The sequence below is a fragment of the Thermobia domestica genome, chromosome 7, assembly GCF_964235325.1.
Source record: "Thermobia domestica chromosome 7, izTheDome1.hap1.1, whole genome shotgun sequence".
Lineage (NCBI taxonomy): Eukaryota > Metazoa > Arthropoda > Insecta > Zygentoma > Lepismatidae > Thermobia > Thermobia domestica.
In genome coordinates this window covers 205,709,162-205,730,385 of record NC_137460.1, presented here as the reverse complement: position 1 = coordinate 205,730,385, position 21,224 = coordinate 205,709,162, and the positions used below count along the sequence as shown (strand labels likewise).

At 37.0% G+C, this 21,224-nt stretch overlaps 1 protein-coding gene across 2 annotated transcripts in view; it reads right to left on the bottom strand.

Annotated features, from left to right (window-relative positions):
• Positions 1-18,276: 18,276 nt before the first annotated feature.
• Positions 18,277-21,224, bottom strand: part of LOC145690683 (uncharacterized) — a 49,335-nt gene continuing 46,387 nt past the window's right edge. Inside the window, exon 3 of one of the 2 annotated variants that reach the window (XM_081765824.1) lies at positions 18,277-20,815. In XM_081765824.1, coding sequence (XP_081621950.1) covers positions 20,038-20,815 — 778 coding nt within the window. In that variant the 3' untranslated portion in view covers positions 18,277-20,037. The remainder of the gene's footprint in view (positions 20,816-21,224) is intronic. The other variant, XM_081765823.1, reaches the window with a different exon arrangement.

Below are 21,224 nucleotides of genomic sequence, written 5' to 3'. Positions count from 1 at the left end.
TTCTGATTGATACAAAAATATAACATTTCAGCAGTTCAAAAGTTACATAATGGTCAATTTTTGTTTGTGTAAACAGTACATAATGAGCTAGTTAAAGTTGCTCTTCTTCTCTTTTCTAGTTGGTACAAAAGAAAATAATCCACCTAATCTTCACTTCTTTTTTTTTTCTGGTTGGTATTCCTTCGTTTATTGGAGTAGTACAAAATGGTATAAAATGGCATTTCTCGTTGGTACAAAATTGAATAGGTCATTCAAATTTATCTTTTCGTTTGTTTAAATAGTTAAAATGGCATATCTTTGCTTTTCTTCTGATTGGTACAAAAAATAAAATAGACCACTGAAATTTGTTCCCTCTATTATTTGAATAGCACAAAAGGTATAAAATGACCCTTCTTTGATTTTCTTGTGATTGGTACAAAAATAAAATTTCGTTTATTTGGGTAGTACAAAATTGTATAGAAATATTGAACCTTCTTCATTTTTTTTCTAGTTCATACAAAGATAAATACTCCATCCAAATTTGAGTAAAATGGCCCATGTTCGCTTTCTCAAATTTAGCCTTTCGTTTTGCTTAAATAATACAAGACGACATATAATTCTCAGCTAGTTAATATGGCATATCTTTGCTTTCTTTCTTGTTAATACAAAAGTAAATAAGCCACTCAAATTTATTCCTTCTTCACTGCTTTTTCTGCTCTGTACAAAATTGAATAGATCACACAAATTTACTAAATGAGGAAACGTTATCTAAATATGTGGTTTCATTTATGAGATTGACCTTTGACCTCGATGACCATTATTTTTGAAACTTGTACTAGTTGATGACCAATTACTAGATTTGGAAACAGCACCTCAATATTTGAATCCGTTTTTAAGTTATTAGGTTTTAAGTATTTTGACCTTTAACCTCGATGGTCATTATTTTGGAACTTGTAGTACTGATGAGCAATTACTAGATTTGGAAACAGCACTTCAATATGTGGCTCAGTTGTCGAGTTATTAGGTTTTAAGTATGTTGACCTTTGACCCCGACGATCATTATTTTGGAACTTGTAGTATTTGATGACCAGTTACTAGATTTGGAAACAGCACCTCAATATGTGGCTCAGTTTTCGTGTTATTAGGTTTTAAGTATGTTAACCTTTGACCTCGATGGTCACTATTTTGGAACTTGTAGTAGTTGGTGGTCGATTACTAAATGTGGAAACAGCACCTCAGTATGTGGATCCATTTTCGTGTTATTAGGTTTTAAGTATTTTGACCTTTGACCTCGATGGTCATTATTTTGGAACTTGTAGTACCTGATGACCTATTGCTAAATGTGGAAACACCACCTCAATATGTGGCGCAGTTTGCGAGTGATTGGGTTTTAAGTATTTTGACCTTTGACCTCGATGACCACTAATTTTGGAACTTGTAGTACCTGATGACCTATTGCTAAATGTGGAAACACCACTTCGATATTTGGCTCCGTTTTCGAGTTATTAGGTTTTAAGTGTCATACAAAGGGCGTATCCCACATAAACTATCAGACCCAGATAAAAATAAGTATGATATTTGTAATCAGCATGTCCGAAAACCCTCATATACCGAGTTTCATCCAAATCGGTTAAAATAGTCATAGAAAGGGCGTATACTACATAAACTATAAGACCCAGATAAAAATAAGTATGATATTTGTAATCAGCATGTCCGAAAACCCTCATATACCGAGTTTCACCCAAATCGGTTAAAATTGTCATAAAAAGGGCGTATGCCACATAAACTATAGGACCCAGGTAAAAATAAGTATGATATTCGTACTCAGTATGCTCGAAAACCCCCATATGCCGAGTTCCATCCAAATCGGTTCAAAGAGCGTATCCAATCGCTATGTTACATAGGTATTCATTGTCTTAAAATAGGGGTTGAAAAAAAATTTTTATGTAATTTCTGCTATGGTAAAATAGGGGTTGGAAAAGTAATTATAAAAGAGAACGAGTCCACCCCTAAAATGGAGGTTTTTGTGTGTTACGTACTCTCAGTGTAATTTCTGCTATGTTCAATTAGGGGTGGAGAAAATGAATACACCCCCTGTGCTATGTCCACCTTGTTTCATAGTCTCTGTCATGTTGAAATAGGGGTTGGAAAATATGCTCATAAAAGAGAATGAATACACCCTTGTGTGTTACGTACTCTTATGCTCTGCTGTGTGTTCGTAATTTCTGCTATGTTAAAATAGGGGTTGAAAAATAAGCCATGTTCTTTTATTAGCTGTGCTGTGTATTATCTGTTCTGCTGGTATTATCTGTTCTGCTGTGTGTTCATAGTCTCAATGTAATTTCTGCTATGTTAAAATAGGGGTTGGAAAATATGCTCATAAAAGGGAATGAATACACCCCTAAAATGGAGGTGGTTGTGTTTGTTATCTGCTCTGCTGTATGTTCATAGTCTCCATGTATTCTATGCTATGTTAAAATAGGGGTTGGAAAACGAATACACCCTTGTTATGTTACGTACTCTTATGCTCTGCTGTGTGTTCGTAATTTCTGCTATGTTAAAATAAGGGTTGGAAAATACGCCATGCTCTTTTATTAGCTGTGCTATGTATTATCTGTTGTGCTGTGTGTTCATAGTCTCAGTGTAATTTCTGCTATGTTAAAATAAGGGTTGAAAATTATGCTCATAAAAGGAAATGGGTTCACCCCTTCTATGTTTCATATTCTTATCTGTTATCTGTTCTGCTGTGTGTTACGTAGTGTTATGTGTTATCTCTTCTTCTATGTGTTCGTAATTAACATAGGGGTTGGAAAAGTGCTCATAAAAGGGAACGAGATCACCCCCTTAAATGGAGGTCGTAAAAGAGAACGAGTACACCCCCTAAAAAGTGCTCATAAAAGGGAATAAATTCACCCCTAAAATGGAGGTCGTAAAAGACCGTGGGCTCACGGTGCACGGTGGTCATTTTCCCAGGGGCTCCTGAGTTGTTCTATTATGGCCCAGGTCTGGCCCAGATCGATCCATTTTCTACTACTCATGTCCCATTTTTCCCTATATAGAAGTATATTTTTCAAAAAAAAATCCCTGAGACGTCCCTAATTACCCTAGGATAATGATTCGACCCTCATTCTCTTCAGAATGGAACTGCCTTTCAGACAGTATGACTCACGTGTCCCCATCATGTATGTGAGGCGGGAAAATCCTGAAAACGGGATTTTGGGGGTAAAAATATCCCTTTTTTAACCCTTTGCCCCTCTGGTTCCCCCACTGTTTTAACACTGACAACTGAACAAAATATCTTGTAAATACTACTCGGTAGACTGAATGTTTGTGCAAAAGTTCAATCTTCTATGTGAAAAAATAAGCCCGCCCAAAAATAATGAACATAGGCTTCATAAGGGAAAATTTCTATTTCAAAATTATGACGTCATCACCTCCTATGTCTGGACGCAGGACGGTCTGAAACCATACGTAATGTCTTCTACAATGTATCTGGACTTGAAAAAAAAAAACGGACGAAAAAGCTCAAATAGAAGAGAAATAACGCAATGTACCATGAAAAATGCGTATCGCACAAAATGTACGATAAGATCCCAAAAGGATTAAACAATTATCAGACGAACTGTCCACAAATATTCTGAAATTGGGTCGTGTGTTTGGAATACGTTGGATTGTATCTTTATTCAATTTTGTGCGGTCACTGTGGGAGTTACGTTGTGCAGTCTTTTGACTAAATGTAGTAAAGATACATCCCATCCGGTGCGTGAGAGATCGAAATTCGAGGGTTTAGTAAAGAAGCTAACCTGCTGGTTATTCATCAGGGAATTTATATTAATTTATGATGTTCTTGAAATTTTGAAAGGTCTTTTTCGCTCTATTTGCAGAACAGAAGTGCATCTGCAGTTGAAGCCAAACGAAAAATCGATTTGGTATATCAATCAATTTACGCGTTAAAGACTGTTGATCCCCCGAGAACAAGAAATGCTTTTAATGAATTAGAGCAAAGAAACACATTCAAAGGAGTGTCCATCACTAAGCCTACTGCTAATGATAAAACAAAATTTGACACTTTCCGATTGAAATTTCTTCAATCCCTTTTAGACAACATAAACTCCCGTTTTCCAAATAAAGACTTTTTCGTTGATGCTTCAGTGTTAAACCCTGCTTCTTGGCCTGTAGATCAAAACGAACTAGTGTTCTTAGGAGACGAAGCTATCCCTCGATTATCCAAATTGTTGAAACAGTCAATGAATGGTGTTCCCTTCGTAGTGAAAGAATTTCGTTTGTATATACAAGAACAATCCTTCTTATATGCCTCCAGCTGTTCAAGAACTTAAGAAAACTGTAGAAGTAATACAGATAACTGCAGAATGTGAACGTGGGTTTAGTGCTATGAATCAAACATGGAATTATCTGAGGAATCGTATGCAGATTGTAACACTTAGCAAGCTCCTTTTTGTATCTATAAATGGTCCACCTTTGCGTTTCTTTAATGCCGAAAAATATGCAACAATGTGGATAACATTGAAGCGTCACAGTGCTACAGACAATCCTACCGGGAAAGCAAGAAATGTCAAAGAATGTTCACATGCATCTCTTCTTTTCAACTAAAACGTAAGTAATGTTTTTATTTTAAAAAAATAAAAAAAAAACTTTAGTTTGTTGTACTTGCGTACTTTTTGGATTACTCTATCTTTACTACATTTTCTGTTATTGTTTTGTTACTTTTGATAATTGAATGTTTTGTTTAGCTAGATTTTGAATTTGAACGTAAAATATTATTCTGATTAGAGGCGGCTTCAGGAAATAGTTTTGGCCATCTTACAACTTCGAAGTTCTACTGCCCCTAATGTACGTATATGCAAATGCTCTACACATTGTGATCCACCTATCACCTCACTGGTAAATTAACAAATAGAACCCTGTTCGGGATGATTTTTATCATTTCACTTTGAAGGTGCATCTTGAACGAAGGGGAGAGGGAGATATATATCGAAAATGATCGATATTAGTGTCGATTCCATATTTTCGGGGTCTCTGAGATGAACAGTGACACTTCCGGTTGTTTAAATCCAAATTCATCCCCGCAACTTGGGGAGGGGGACACATAAAAATGATCGAAAATGGCCATTATTAGTGTCGAATCCATAGTTTTCGGAGTGGCTGAGATAAACAGCCGATGCTGTTTAAATCCAAATTCAGCCTGATTAGTACTTCTAAGGAGGGGGGGGGGAGACATTTAAAGATAATTGAAAATGACCGATATTGTGTGAAATTCATAGTTTTGGGGGTCCGTAAGTTGATTGATGACAATTTCAATGCCTTTTAGGCCCAAAATGTAACTATTCTACCCGTGCGAAGAACGGGTATTCTTCTGGTCTGTAATAATAATGAACGAAAGTTTCATATATTCAACCCTTTAATATATTTCTCGCTGCTGAAATTTACTCACTTGTGCGGTGTATAAATAAGATTATATCTCTTTTTGAGTTCTTCGAAAAATATACAAATAATAAAGAGGGATTTTAACAGGAATCAGAAAACTATAAAAGTAGAATTAAAACCTGTTGATTTAAGTATTTTTCCTGTTATCGAAATACATTGTATATGCGCTGCAGACATGTTACAGTAAGTAAGATTAGCGCCATTTCAAGTATACTCGATTAAAAAAAAAAAAAGTGAAACATCCTTCGGCCTCACCCCCGCCGACCTCCTATGGAGGAAACCTCTTTGCTTTGGGGAAAGAACCATGTCCACATCCAACTATTGAAGGATCTCTGCCATAGCAACTTGTCCCTCCTCTTTGGAGGGGGGTATGGGAAAACACACATCGACAGCAGGGCACTCGAAATAGGAAGGCTATAGCATCAGGCGAAGAAATAGTTTTTAAATATTTTCCGGTTTTTTGCCAATATTTTCGAACAAATTATTTTTTCTAATGGGTTCAAAATTTCCGGAAATTTCACATAACACAAGGAAGGTATCTCAATAAAATACATGTTTGATTTAATATATTAACTAAAATGATTCTGGCCCCGTTATTTTAACACTTCCCTGTCATCAAGGAGGAACTTCGTAAGATAGCTCAAGATAATTTAAATGCGTCTATACTAATTAAGCTAACTAGGATTATATTTTAGTATCTTTTGCAGCTATAACTCCATTCTATCACGGTGATAACCTTAAAGTGTTTGGATGAGTTGTGCACAAAATTTCTCTATTTTAATACAAGAAACATAAGTACTCAATTATCTTAACTCTAAACTAGTAAATATAATATAGTTTTCATTTTGAAAGCATAATATAATAAAATATTCGAAAATTTCAATTTTTTCCAAATTTTCCGTTTTTTTTTTTTTCAGGCCTTCACAACACTAATCAAGGTAAATGGTTCACACTGTACATACTTTTTTAAACTTTTTGAAACTGACTAGCTTGGGTAATCCCTTCACTCTAACAACTAGCCCTTCTAGTAATATATTGTTAAAAGATTTAAAAAAAAAAAAGAGAGAGAGAGAGAGAAAGGCATTCTAGTTAATGGCATCTTCTGTCATACAGGAAATTTACCTTTTTTTCTTAACGTTTATATTTTAGTGCTTGTACTGCGAAACTTAGAAATAAAAGAGAATTCAAGTGTTAAGGTATCTACTGTATTTTAAGAATACACTCTGTCAGGCACGTAGCCAGGATTTCCTGAAGGGGGGGATCCGTGACATGAAATAATGTGATCATCACACCAAGGGCTCGATCATTCTAAACTATTTTACTGGAACATACATTGGTTCGTTTAGCCAGGATTAAGTAAGGGGGGGGGGGGGAATGGCGTGACATGAAATACTGTGGTTATCACACCAGGAGCTTGATCAATCTAAACTATTTTGCTAGCAACATAAATTGGTTTGTTAGGACAATTAAATGATATATTGGTAAGTATTTTAATAACAAACTATGAAGAAATCTCGAGTAAAATAATAAAAAAAGTATTGAAAAAGATTTTACAATATCTGCCTTCCTTTCTACGTTGAATCAAATGTTAACAGCACTTTCTTTCCACATAAATTTTGTTTTTATTATTCCGTCAACTACTGTCTGTTCCAAATGACAGGTTAAAGAAGCAGTAGAAAGTTGTTTTTGAAATAACATGTTTGATACTGCAAGGATGCGATGACGAAAAATTATGATAAAAAATGTTCACGCTGTTACACAACAGCACTATGCTTTCGGAAGCTTGGTATCTCCATGACTAGTGGCAGAAATTATGAGAATTCCGTAACTTTTCTAGAAATTTTACATTCCCTGACTCTTTCAGGATATCTCGCTCACCTCGCCACCACGTATTGCAAGTAATACAAATCTCCTCAAGAAAGAGTAACCAAAACCTTGCTGTAGCTATTTATTTTTAACATTGATCATTCATTTTCTCATTTCGTTTCATCCTTCCTTATTTTTTTAAATTTCTGGTCTCGAGAGGGGGGGTTCCGGACTCCCCCCCTTTGGCTATGTGCCTGCACTCTGTGTTCTAGTTGGTGCGAGCTTAGAATCCCTATTAATCACCGAACTTACACGAAACGTGGACCTATGGTTTAAGATGGAATTTGAACCACTGCGTATTAGTTCATTAAGGAAAGCCTGTGTGTTCTAGCAACACGAAACCATTGCACACAATACATTTAATTTAAATATTTTCTAATTATGGGCACCGATATAAAATAAAAATTAAGAGGCCCTGGAACTATGAACATAAATGAGAAAATCAGTACAAGCTGTTGTGAAAACTTTGAAGTTAAGACGTCCAAATGCATTAACTGAATGTAATGTAAGAATAAAAAATATTTATTACTATATTTTATTCCTTCACATACAGATAAAACTAACATTGTTTTAATAAATAAATGTTTTAATAAATTTTCATTGACGCTTTTACATTTCACTACAGCTCTCCAAACTTACATTTTCACGAAAACCTAAGGTTTGTCCGCAAATAAATAGATAAATATTTAAAAAAAAATAAATAAATAAATAAAAAAAACTTTCTCATACAATCTTAAACTGCTTTAAAAATGGACTACGCGATTTCAAGCAAGACTGCTTGTTTTAAAATTATCATTATGTTAAAGCAAATTATATTTATGTGGAACAAAATAATTGTAGCTGACGAGCTAAATCATAAAATTAAAAATATAGGGTCTTCGAGAAAGAATAGCGTGAATCCATGAGGCTGCTGTAGAAGAGTGGTGGTGGTTGAATGATACACTGCTTTCTTTGGCAACTTTTCGGTGAAAAGACAAGTACGGCTACTAGAATCTAGTATACTGAGATAGAAAACTTGTTAAAGTGCGTTTACATGTTTCTATGTGTGCATCATTCTTGTGAAGTTTTATCAAACACATATTACACCACATTTAAATCGGTAATGTGAACCACTTAAAGCAAGAATCAACGAAGAAATTGGCACTATTATGCCAGACATCCTCAACGGTGTCTGGTGTGAAATTTCTTATCAGCTAGACGCATATTGTGATGTGAATGGTGCAAACATATTGACATGGAAACGTACTTTAAAAAGTTTTTTGAGGTATTATACTGGATTCTGGTAGCATTGCATTTATTATTGAACTGAATAAACTATTTGAGTTACCAAACAAAACGGTGTATCATTCAACCACATAAATACCATCTAACCCAGGAAGGCCCATCATTCTTTCTCGGTGACCTTATAAGTACTCTACAATTTCACTGAGAAGATTCGTGGTCGTCACGAAGTAAAATGATGCAGCAAGTTTCAAGGAAGTCATTGGTTGAAGATAAATACTTCTTAACCTAACTGAAGGATTGATGGCCAGCGGCCGATGGTAAAATACTGATGTTTTTCCAGTGTGTTCTCACTAAAATCTCGTATATCCAGAAACAGCTGCCCCTACATGTAATAAATAAATATACACAGCAACCGTATATTCGTCATACTGAGGAAAAATTCCATTTCCACGAAAGTTGAGATAAACCATTCTAGCTAGCAACCGTTCGGTTGCACCGGAGAAAGTACACATATAAATTAATGAACTTCCTTCCTGAAAAATAAAATAAAATAAACTTGTGGATTCTCTATAAGAATAGTAACAAAACCTATATATATAAATGTATATCGATCCACAGAACCCCACACAGAAAACATTAGGATATCAGCAGTCATGATGTGATTGCGTTTTTAAGTAGAAACGAAAGTATAGGAAATATTTACATACACTGTTCATTAGACAATTTTTTTCATTTGCTCTCTACACAAACTAATACAGAAAAATGTATTATTTGAAATACCTCTAAAAGAATCGGGGAACCTTTATTCACACTTCACACACAACAAATTCGTACAAAGATTGATCATGTTGACAATACATGTGTATTATTTTGTCTTCATAAAATATTACCAAACCTTGATTACATAATCGTCCTTTGAATCATACTGCCAATGCTTTATTATGTAATACACAAAACTTTAGTTTTTCAATATGCATTAGAGTTTGAAAATGATAATCATATTTTAGCTTTCTGTAAGTACACCAATCATATTTCCTGTAGTGGTTAATTTAACTTCCTTGTCAATTTATCAACTGCCGAATCAACGTGAAATATTTTCCTACACGTGTATCTTGAATCTTCAGTTTTACAGTAAAAATATTTACATTTGGCAAGACCATACCAGTCTTTGGAGAAAATTAATTAGAGACATTGTATAAGTTAAGACATCACGTCTTGTCAACTCCATGTTAATACTTTATAAAACTAAATCATGAAACTTATCCCTCTTCCTAGTTCAATGCTGAAAGCAAAGAAAGTTTTTCTACTTATCTTAAAACTTTTACTTTCTGGTTGTTTACATAGTTTGGGTAATTGATTCATGACGAGGGACTATACGAAAGTAAGTCGGAAAATAAGTTTCCTTTGGCGGCTATGGACAGAGGTGTTTACGTAAAACAAATAATACATTGCGAAAATATTGAACAAGGTTTACTTTATTTTTCCACATAAGAATCAAGGACGTTCATGCATTTGTCACTCCGCTTTACAAGGTTTAAACCCCCTCCCCGGGAAAAATGCGTGTCCCACATCAATCTCGGACTGGGGGGTATAGGGTCCCGTTAGGAGCCTCATTTGAAGGATCCCATCTCCCTTTCCCTTGTAGTAGTAGTAGTAGTAGTAGAAGTTTAACAGTCTTGTAAAACCTTTGAGATGGGGTGGCTTTTCTTCATAAAGCAGTCAGCTTCATTTACGGTGGTAATGATACCCCACGGTGGGGACCTGGTCTGTTTCTTTATGGTGTTGCAATAATTTGTCAAACGACTAACAGCGGGTCTCAACAGGACTTTATGTAACTTAGTTCATGAGGCCCTATTTACACATTTAGACAATATGATGCTGGAGGCCCATTCTTCATATTGTTGAAGTATATTCTTACTAGGCCACAAAAAAAGGACTTCAAACAGGACTTTATAGCCTAATATTGTTAGTTTCATTCCAATAATGGGACCCCAAGACTACGTTCATTGCTGGGGACCACCGAACTCTAGGAATGGAACAAACTACAACGAGTAACTATGCACCAACACAGCAGACATGTTTCAACTTGCTTTCCATTTTATTCAATATTCATTATATATTTACAGAGGGTCCCGGCAGGGATTCCTGCCCTCCTGCCCTGGCCAGTCCGAGCCTGTCCACATGCGGGAAAATACTACGATTGTCCTAACTTCGTCACTGGTTCCAAAATGTCTTTTGCAAGAGCTTTCTTCAGTATTGGAAAGAGGTGGACGAGACTGTGACTGTATGGCGGATGGCTAAGGCGCTTCCAATCGAGGGTAGCTGGGTGGTTTCGCATTCTCGCACAAAAGGAAAGGAATGCCTAGATGTCAAAAGGACAAGCCGCTTCGTGCAAATAGCACACTCCAGTTTTGTCAGTGTCTGACAATACAGCTACACACTGGTTGTATCAACTTCCATACCCGCTAGGCACAGACTGGCCCACTCATCCGCCGTACACTGTGATAGCACCATCTACAGGATCTTGGTGGTACGTCACTAAATGATGACCGGTTCTCGCATTAAACCTATGTCCTGTTCTCATTGCTTTACGATTTCTCGGGAGAGGAGGGAAAACTAATTTTCCGACTTTCTCTTCTAATCGGTTTTGTGATGAACATAAGAGAAGGGACTGCTTGAATAGAATGCCTACTCAGAGACTATCCCTGGATCCTAATCGAGAGGATTAATTCGTTAGTTTGATTTAATGTTAGTGTCCATTTCAGCAGCAAAGATATATGAGACGTGGACTCACAGTTTAAAGCGGGATCCGAGTCACGAGCTCCCGCCAAGAATCGAACCAGGATCTCCCACGTCAAAAGCGCATACGCTATTTACATACCCACAAGTGAGTACCCTTAATAGATAGGAGCAAATCTTAAGGTCCTTTTACAAGTTTAGAAGAAAGAAGCCTTAGATGCCCACCAGCAGAGATCTGAAGACCAAGAAACGCAGTTTTCGATATTCAAAGGACAGCAACAATACGTAGTCACGTAATACTTTGCAATCAAGTAATGTTCTTGAGTTTTCCCACTCTTTCCCCGTTTATCTTTTTCCTTTCTGTCGTTAATTTTGTAAATATTGAGTTTCATTCGCACGCTAAGCTCTAGATCCCAAGTCCTAGCAGTAAGGAAAACATTTGCTCTTACCCCACACATTCCTTTCACTAATGAGCTATATTGAGTTCCAATTCTGTTTTGATATTTTACGTGCTTAAGCAACACCAAGCTTATGGAGGTAGAATCTATTTAGCCACTCTATATTGATCTGAGCGGAGCAGTTGGTGGGTGCACACATTATTATAATGGACAGGGGCGGATCCAGGATATGATCAAGGGAGGGACTAAACCATACTTTGCCGTTTTAGCCAGTGCAAAGCAGGATTGAAACCCATTTTATCCAGTGTATAACTGAGCGTCAAGGGGGGGGGCTATAGCCCCCCCTTGGATCCGCCACTGATACTGGACACTGTATGTCGGCTCCCACCAAGCCACCAGTCCCTGCTATGAGTTACATCAAACCGACCTTTCCTCGTCCATATGTTTAAAAAATATGATTTTTCAGTATATGGCCTCGATGCGCACTAAGAATTAAACACTGTGGAATCCTGATACCATTTGTATACCATGTAAAGAGACGGCGCAATAATTCATACCCTCACTACGACAAATATATTAAATATATAATAACACTATCCATGGCTTTGGATTGGATATTGTAACGAAAGAAATATTGACCAAAACTTAAAAACACACTGTATTTTAAAACTATAGTGTTACAATTTCGGATACCTGCCATATCCTTTATCAGACACTATACATACACTTTCTGATAGTGTGTATATAGTGTTTGATGAAGGATATGGTAGCTATCCGAAACTGTATCACATTGTACTTTTAAAATACAGGTATTTTTTAAGCTTTGATCAGTATTTCATTTGTTACATTAAATGTAGTTATATCACACAACTAGTATGCACCACGTTCCATTTACTTGACTAGTTAGTAACACATTGGCACACCTATGTTACTAACTCGATTTGCATTTTCACAATGTATGAACTTTTAATTGTCACAATTGTTATTTAATAATCACTGTGTTAAAAAAAATGTTCTCAGAATCATATGTACACTTTTAATTATTATTCATACTGGCTGCACCGAATACATACTAAATTTCCATCGTATTTAATTGAAACAACACTATTTGTTTAGTGGCATTCTTTTCTTTCTGTCGTGGGTTTTCTCGGGGTTCTCCCGTTTCCTCCCACTTTCTTCATTCCACCATTTCACTCATCTCTCATCATCACCGTCTCCTTTAGCCTAACCGGCATAATCGTGGGACGTAAAACTCAAAGATTTCATTTCATTTTCTTTTCTTTCTGAATCAGACTAGGATCCCTCCAAAATAATTTATAATTCCTGAAATATCATTACTGATACCTGTTTTCTATAGTTCTTTCTTTTTAAAGTCCTTCATCAAAGCGGAATAGACCCATACCACGCAACAATACGGACGTGACGTCAAAACTTAACAGTCCATTAAGATGACAAAAACAACGAATATATCAAATATATACTTGAGAATGTCGGAAAATACGGTTTTCGAAGCGATGAAAAATCCGTTTTGAGATTATAAAATCAATTGTTGAAGTGGTAGATCTTTCATACGAGAACTATGCTCTGCTCCTACTTGTGAACAACCGCTAAATGGCGCTGTACAAAACATGAAAATTGAACCATTATTATTACGAGGGATGTCCAAATGAAAAGGTACGAAACAAAATTGTGTGTATAATCGAAGTCTTTATTCAAAAGTAATCACCAGAGGCCTGAGCACAACTACCCCACTGTTTCACGAGCCGAAGGATTCCCTGTTCCCAGAATTCCTGTGGTTATGACAGCAGCCAGTTCTCCATTGTCCTTCAGTTCCTCGTCCAAATTGGAGAGCTTCCCTTTGAGCTTTATACATATCAAACGGATGGAAGTCATAGAGAGACATGTACGGCTGTAGAGCGGATCTCAAGCCGCTCCCACTTTAATTTGTCCAGCCTTCACGAAAACGAGCACTCCACTTTCTCGCTGACTTGTCGGATACACAGTCTCCCCGTATACGGCCACCATCCGGTGATGAACAGTGCCTTGTTTAACCCCTTCCGCAGTCAGAAATCTAATAACACCTCGCTGTTCCTCAATCGTCAAATACTTCAATGTGAACGTCATGATTTTCCCACACGTATTGTCGCGTCAATTGGACGGAACACACAACTGCCTAATTCTTTCCTGCGCCATGTGAGATGCGTCGGCGCACACGCATAACCACGCCAGGCATACATTCTCTTCCCTAGATATCTCACTACGTTATTCTAAATCGGTATATTCCTATTTCAACTGGTCTGCTTTGTACGACATTTCGTATCTTTTCATTTGAACACTCCTTGTATTTTAAGGAATGGACATTCAATTTTCCATAATATTTTGTCCAAATTTAATGACAGGTGAACTAATATATCCTTGAAATAATATGTCCTGTAATACTCTTAAACAAGTAGAACTTTGCAAATGATTATACGTGGGTAGGTCCACGCCATTCGAAACTTACTCAAGTTGCAGATATGTCTAGACTATATTCATACCTTCTGTAATTTAAGGTATATAGCTTTCAATTTATGATGATTTGGAAGTCCTGCTTCCGTTACATATAGTATCAAAACAAAAATCATTACAAATTCAAATTTAAATGCGAATTTGTTGTGCACATTATATAAATTAATATATAATACTTCGGAACGAATTTGTTGTCCCAACACAATGAACTGATTTTTTAAAAATTCATTCAGGACATATGTATATAATACATACATTTTTTCGGAATTTAAAATTCACATAACTTTTGTTCCCGTTCATGGTCATATTTAGATTTCTTACGTACAAAAATGACACTAATACGTTTATTTAGTTTTCAGGAGCTTAATATAACTTTCCCTACAGAAAACAAAACAGATATGTATCATATGTTGCACTACTCCTATACATTCAATGTTATAAATATATTCTTAGAAAACGTTGGGAAGGGTTCAATAACACCATAAACTGAAACTTACAATAGATAATGTAACAGCTATCTCCAAACAGAAAAGATAAACTATTGTACAAAACGAAACATCTTATAAAAGAAAGACCATCTATTATATTATAGAAAACGAAACACAGATTATATATGGATACCACTCAAATAAGGGAAGCAATTTTAATGTCTCAAAGCAATGATAATTCAAATTGTGACTAAATTTTAGTACTAGTGAACTGAAGTTTAGTTACATTTTGATGTTTAGTAAACGGATCTCTTGCTATTACAATAACAATCATTTAGATGGAAAACAGCAATTTTCATATTCACGAACTTTGTGTGAGAGCACACACAGTGATAGAATAGGCAGAAAGAAATGACAATTTACAAGCGTTGTTTCACAAGTAAATATGAATTGGTTATATTCATTAAAATAAACTGTGATCTTTTCAGTCGATGAAGAGCTCTACCCAGTCAAATGATAAAACTCTTAACTGGATGATCGACTACAAACAGAATTGTTTTTGATTTATAACAGACAGTTGTGACACTCATAGACGGAATTCACTATATTTATTTCTTTTAGGTGGCTCCCCCAATTGTCTTTACGACGCTGGATAAATGCCAATCGGACCAAACTGGTACTGTTTGATTTTGCTTATCTAACGAAAAGCGGTATTCCAATGAGACTACGGCGCTGTAATGGATTGGTTTAGTAAACATCAGAATTAACTAAATAAACGGCTCCTGAAATTTATATTATTTCCTTATTTAGGTTTAGCGTTCATGATGTACGTACCAACACTATAACTTATACATAAGTACAAAATTATATTAATTTTTAAAAATCACATGTCAATAGAATACGTTATGAAGACACTTACTATCCATTTCATAAAGATAGGCCCCTGACTTGGTGGTGCTGCCGTGACGTCCAGTCAAAACTTATATTACATTGTCGTACCTCGTTGGAATTGTTGGAATGTTGTCTTTTCAATACTTAAGACATACAAATTTTCTTTGTACTGTGTAGTGAGAAAAAAATAGAAATTAATGAAAAAGTGCGTATTTTTTCGTACTTTTTTGGTAAATCAATGTTTATAGGACTATATCTCGGAAAGGAGATAACATGAAATAATTTCCTGTGCACCATATGTAGATGCATATGTTACCTGTAAGTTCTGAAAATTTCATCACTCAACACGTAGTAATTTTCTTGTTATTCAGTAAAAAGTGAGACATCATTATCTCTGAATTGCTGCGGTGTATTAACAATCTTAAAAAACTTTTAGAAAGATCTTAAAGTAGCTTTTTCAACCAAACTGTTTTGACTTGTTTTAAAAGATAAATAATCACAAATATGACATTATGATTTTCTCAGCTTTGCGCCCTTCGCTATCGCAGTTTATACGGAGTGCTACGTTGCCACATTTTCCTGGCGCGTATACATTCTCAGACGGACGGGTATTTAAACTTGTCACGCACACTGTCCGGCACTTTTTAGAGATATTTTTAAAATTTTATCTCCGCAGATTTTAAACCAATTTCTTAGAAATTAACAGGATATACAGAAAATGTGCCAAATGTTCAAAATTAGAAAAGCGAACTCTTATTTTGTTTGGATTTGCATGTGATGGTCTTCGAAAATTTGTTGCTTTCTTATCAGTTTTTCACTTACTGCACGCAGTACAAAATATACTTGCACAGAAACAAATACAAGCATAAACTTTATTATATGATACAACCTTAGTTGATATGTAATATTGAGTTTACACTTCACAGAAAATCTGTTCCACCACTTGACAGACATACTAATAGCTCTTGCGTAGTTGATTTGTAAAACCGCGTAAAGCTGGCTTCCGTACAAGGCTTATGTGAATAATTAGTGTAAAAATTTCCTTGTTTTTAATTAAAGTAACACGCTTTCATTTAGAAAACAAAGATTTTTGTTTTAGTATTTTTTCTTTTTCTCAATCTGCTGTTTTGCGTATTGATTCATAACTTTTACTACTATTCCTGGGAGAAGCTCATGTAGTTTGGATTCCACGTTAATCAGTAGGTCGACGTCTCATATAGCCTCACTGCTGAACAAGACGTTCAACTCAAAATCAATTCAACTTTTTTTTTTTTACTATAAAACTTCATCGGTAAAAACAGCTGAAACACTTTATATGCGGAATACTCTGTAGATAGCCCAGCATTTTGATCAATTTCCGGGATACCACAAAACAGGGGTATGCATTTACTTGAATTTTATCGCTCCAAGCTACATCAGAATCTGTCTTTGAATAGGAACGACACTTTTTTTCTCTCTTTCCCGGCGCAGCCTCAGGTTCACTTGAAACAGAGTTACTATCTTGTTCACTCCCGAATACGCCACTGAGCACAGAATAATCAATGTCATTACTATTCATTACTAACTCATAACTGTCTGAGTCGGAGTCATTCATCAGTTCTGCAATTTCATTATCCCTAAAAATGTTGTCTCTTCTTTTTGTAATACCACCGCTCGTAAAGGAATATCCATATATATACAAGGTCTGTATGATAAGTAATGAGACTCGCCGCGCCGCGGCGCGCGTGTCGCTGGAGCGGGTTTGTCGGTGATGGAGGATGTAGGGGGGGGTCCGAGCATGCAACGCACCGCGCGTCAGTTGGCTCCGAGCCTTAGTGGAGCGCGGACAAGCCTTGGACAAAGCCCTTGTGAACATTCTTGTCACGGCGGAAAATCAACAAACATGGAGGGTTCCATCGAACAGCGTTATGCGATCAAATTTTGCGTTCGCCTGGGGAAAACGGCTACTCAGACGCTTTCTCTCATCACGGAGGCCTACAAAGAGGAAGCCCTATCCAAAGCCCAGGTGTTTCGTTGGCACAGTGCGTTCCGGAACGGCCGGGAAAGCGTTGAGGATCTGGAGAGGGCTGGACGCCCGACAACAGTGACTACGGACGAAACTGTGGCAAAAGTGAGGGATCTCCTGAACTCAGACCGTCGATTATCGTTGAGATTGATTGCTGATGAACTCGATATGAACCACACAACAGTGCACAAGATTGTGACGGAACAATTGGGAATGAGAAAAATCTGTGCGAAACTGGTGCCGCGAGTGTTGACTGACGAACAAAAGCAACGACGTGTTGATTGTTGTCAGGAACTGTTGAACCTCATGAACAGTGACCCTAACTTTGAAGATGACGTCATAACAGGTGACGAGTCGTGGGTGTTCCAGTACGACCCTGAAACGAAACGTCAAAGCGCGGAGTGGCACACTCCTGCGTCCCCGCGCCCCAAGAAGGCCAGAATGTCGAAGTCAAAGGTGAAAACAATGTTGATTGTTTTTTTTGACAATGTGGGGGTGGTCCACAAGGAGTTTGTACCCCAAGGACAAGCCGTCAACGCCGCCTTCTACAAACAAGTCCTTGAGAGACTGCACAGGAGCGTCAAGCGGAAAAGACCGGCGATCGCTAGCCGGTGGAAGTTGCATCACGACAATGCCCCTGCCCACACCGCCTTCTTAGTGACCTCCTTTTTGACCCGGATTGGGGTGGAAGTCCTTCCACAACCACCCTACAGCCCAGATGTGAGCCCGGCCGACTTCTTCCTCTTCCCGAAGCTGAAGCCACGCTTGAAAGGAACCCGTTTTGCAGACGTCACAGCCATCCAAGCAGCCGTGACCACATTTCTAAAGGACATGCCGGCTGCTGACTTCCAGGGGGCGTTTGCAGCGTGGAAACATCGATTGCAGAAGTGCATCGACGCAAGAGGAGAGTACTTCGAAAGCTTTTAAGTCCCTGTACAGATCAGATCAATAAAACAATGTTTCCAGACCTGGTCTCATTACTTATCATACAAACCCTGTATATATATAATCAAAAGCCACGACATATACTAAGGAAAATATAAATGCCCATTCGTCCGTCTCATTGCAATGAACCCATATGATGTGAGTGCATGTCTAAGTTTTTGACGCCTACGAACCGAAGGGAAGTGTTGAAGACGTAATCAGTGCAACGTGATTAGACCCAAATACAGCCCTCGTCACCTACTCATTGCTTTTTTTTTTTTTTCGTTGAAAGAAAACAAAGGACCCATTCTGTGTTATTGTACATTCGGCAGGGGAATTGATCGCAGAACTTAGGTGAACACGTGATTGCCAAGGATACATTTCTTTTTAACCTTTAACATGTTCGTAAGCTGCAAAGTGTGTATACTGATACAGGATCTTGAGGTAGAAATGGAGCCATTGTTAATAAGTATACAGGAAGATAACAGGAGCAGCGATGAGTCAACAAACCCATTACGAAAGTGAATGAAGTAAATAGATTAAGAGATGAGTTTTCGGATGTTTTACTTCAACGTTTTATTTCGATTAAATTGAGATGTGTAATGCATTATTATTATTTTTATGATGTTGTGAAAAGTTATAATAAATACTTTTTCCTATTACATTCTTATGAAGTAAGCTTCGCGCTACAAACTTCCTGAACGCGACAACACTGCACGACAGCGTTGCCGCACTTCCACTTACTGTATGCTGTTTCTTCATATAAGCGCGGGGAATTTAAAGATTGGGCTTCAACATGGCTCACCGCTTAACGCAGAGAACATGTTGAAGTAAAAAAAAAAAATTTAAAAATAAATACTCTACCAACTAAACCTTTTTAAGTTAATAGTTTCAAATATTTGGAATACTAGACTTCCAAATTTTCGAACAGTGTTTTGTACGTTTCTCTAACTACCATGGTAAAGGAGATCAGAGCATCGTACATTTGTTTTAATTACACAAAAAGTATCAAGTGATGAAAATTGAACTTTTCACAACTTACAGTTAATGGATGCATCTACATATTGTGCACAGGAAATTATTTCACGTGATCTCTTTTCTGAGATATAGTCCTCTAAACATTGATCTACCAAAAAAGTACGAAAAAATACGCACTTTTTCATTAATTTTTATTTTTTTCTCACTACATAGTACAGAGAAAATTTTTATGTCTTAAGTATTGAAAAGACAACATTTCAGCAATTCCAACGAGGTACGACAATGCAATATAAGTTTTGACTGAACGTCACGGCAGCACCACGAAGTCAGGGGCCTATCTTTATGAAATGGATAGTAGTCATGAGATTAAGCGAATGAAAGTGGACTTCGGGATGAATCCGTTCTTATTTTTATCACGGTTAGGCAACTATTTCAGAAGAAAAATCTACTTATTCTGCAATACAAATGTGTGAATTCTGGAGCAACATAGATTCTTGTACTGTCTGGAGATAATCTGTAACCAATACCATTAAATTGCTTACTCACTCATATATTACTGGTACGAATAATACAATTACACAGTATATAATAATAATGAAAAAAAGTGAGGATGGGATGACGACAATGATTACAATTACTGATACCACAGAATTTACATTTTCAGCCTTCTCTTTCTAAATGTACACGTAATGCAAGTAAAATCCTTCAGATTCGGACTAAAAGAGTTGTAGTTGAAAGTTTTATCACACACGCAACACTTAAGAACATTCGATCGAGTATGAACAGGACGGTGTTTCTCAAACTCTTCTACCGAGGGGAATAGCATAGAGCATACGCTACACATAACTTGCGAATGAACGCTCATCAAATGTTCTCTGAGACTGGCCAATCCAGTGACCGTTCGTTGACAGTAGTGACAGCGATACGAGTTCTTTTTATGGTAAACTTTCATGTGTGTTTCTAGGTTTGCAAGATCACCAAAACCTAATTTACAAGCGCTGCACTTGAATCGGTGGCTCTCTGTATGTTTCTGAAGCTCCGATAACGAGTTAAAGAGTTTCTTGCAATCCGTACACTTCCACATCGTACACACAGACGGAACGGAAGGTGAAACGTCAGTTGTTTCCTTCTCTTTAACTTTTTTGGCACTGGCTTGAAAAATACCGTAAATACAAACACTGCACTGGTAACAGTCCCCGGAGGGCTCATTTCCGGAGTGTAAAGCAGCGTTAAAAATTTTTCTCGAGCATGATATACACCGCGTGAATTTCTTCGTTGTTTCTTCATTCCACTCGCGTCGTTTCCGAATATCTTCGTCGGTAAGTGCCTCCCTCATCAGGCTGTCTTCTGAATCACTGTTGGCCTCGTCGTCGAGGTATTCCAAAGAATCAGAATCATCGATCTCCAGCATCTCATCATCCTTGATTGAACTAAAACATAAAAAGTGAGTGTTAATGATAACGAGGTTTCATATTAAAGTAAATGGATTTTAATAATTAAATATTTCGAAACACAATATACCAATCCTAGAATCATGATATACCATTCTGACATCTGGAAACGATCGAAGAGCAAGCAGAGTGCGGGTAGCTAAGAATATAAATACGAATGAGAACTGTAGAACCACTTGAGTTGTTCAGAATTTGTACCAATGCACAATGATCTGGATCCATAAAACCTAACCACTTTTAAGTCTTACTTGAAGTTGGGAGAGAAGTTGAACTCTCTACCAGGTTTCCTACCCCCGGGAAGCAAATAGGGGAACAGTACATCAACATGCATTTGGGGTACATCAAACCAGCATTATTTGCTTTGTATTGTACTTAATGAAGGGATTCT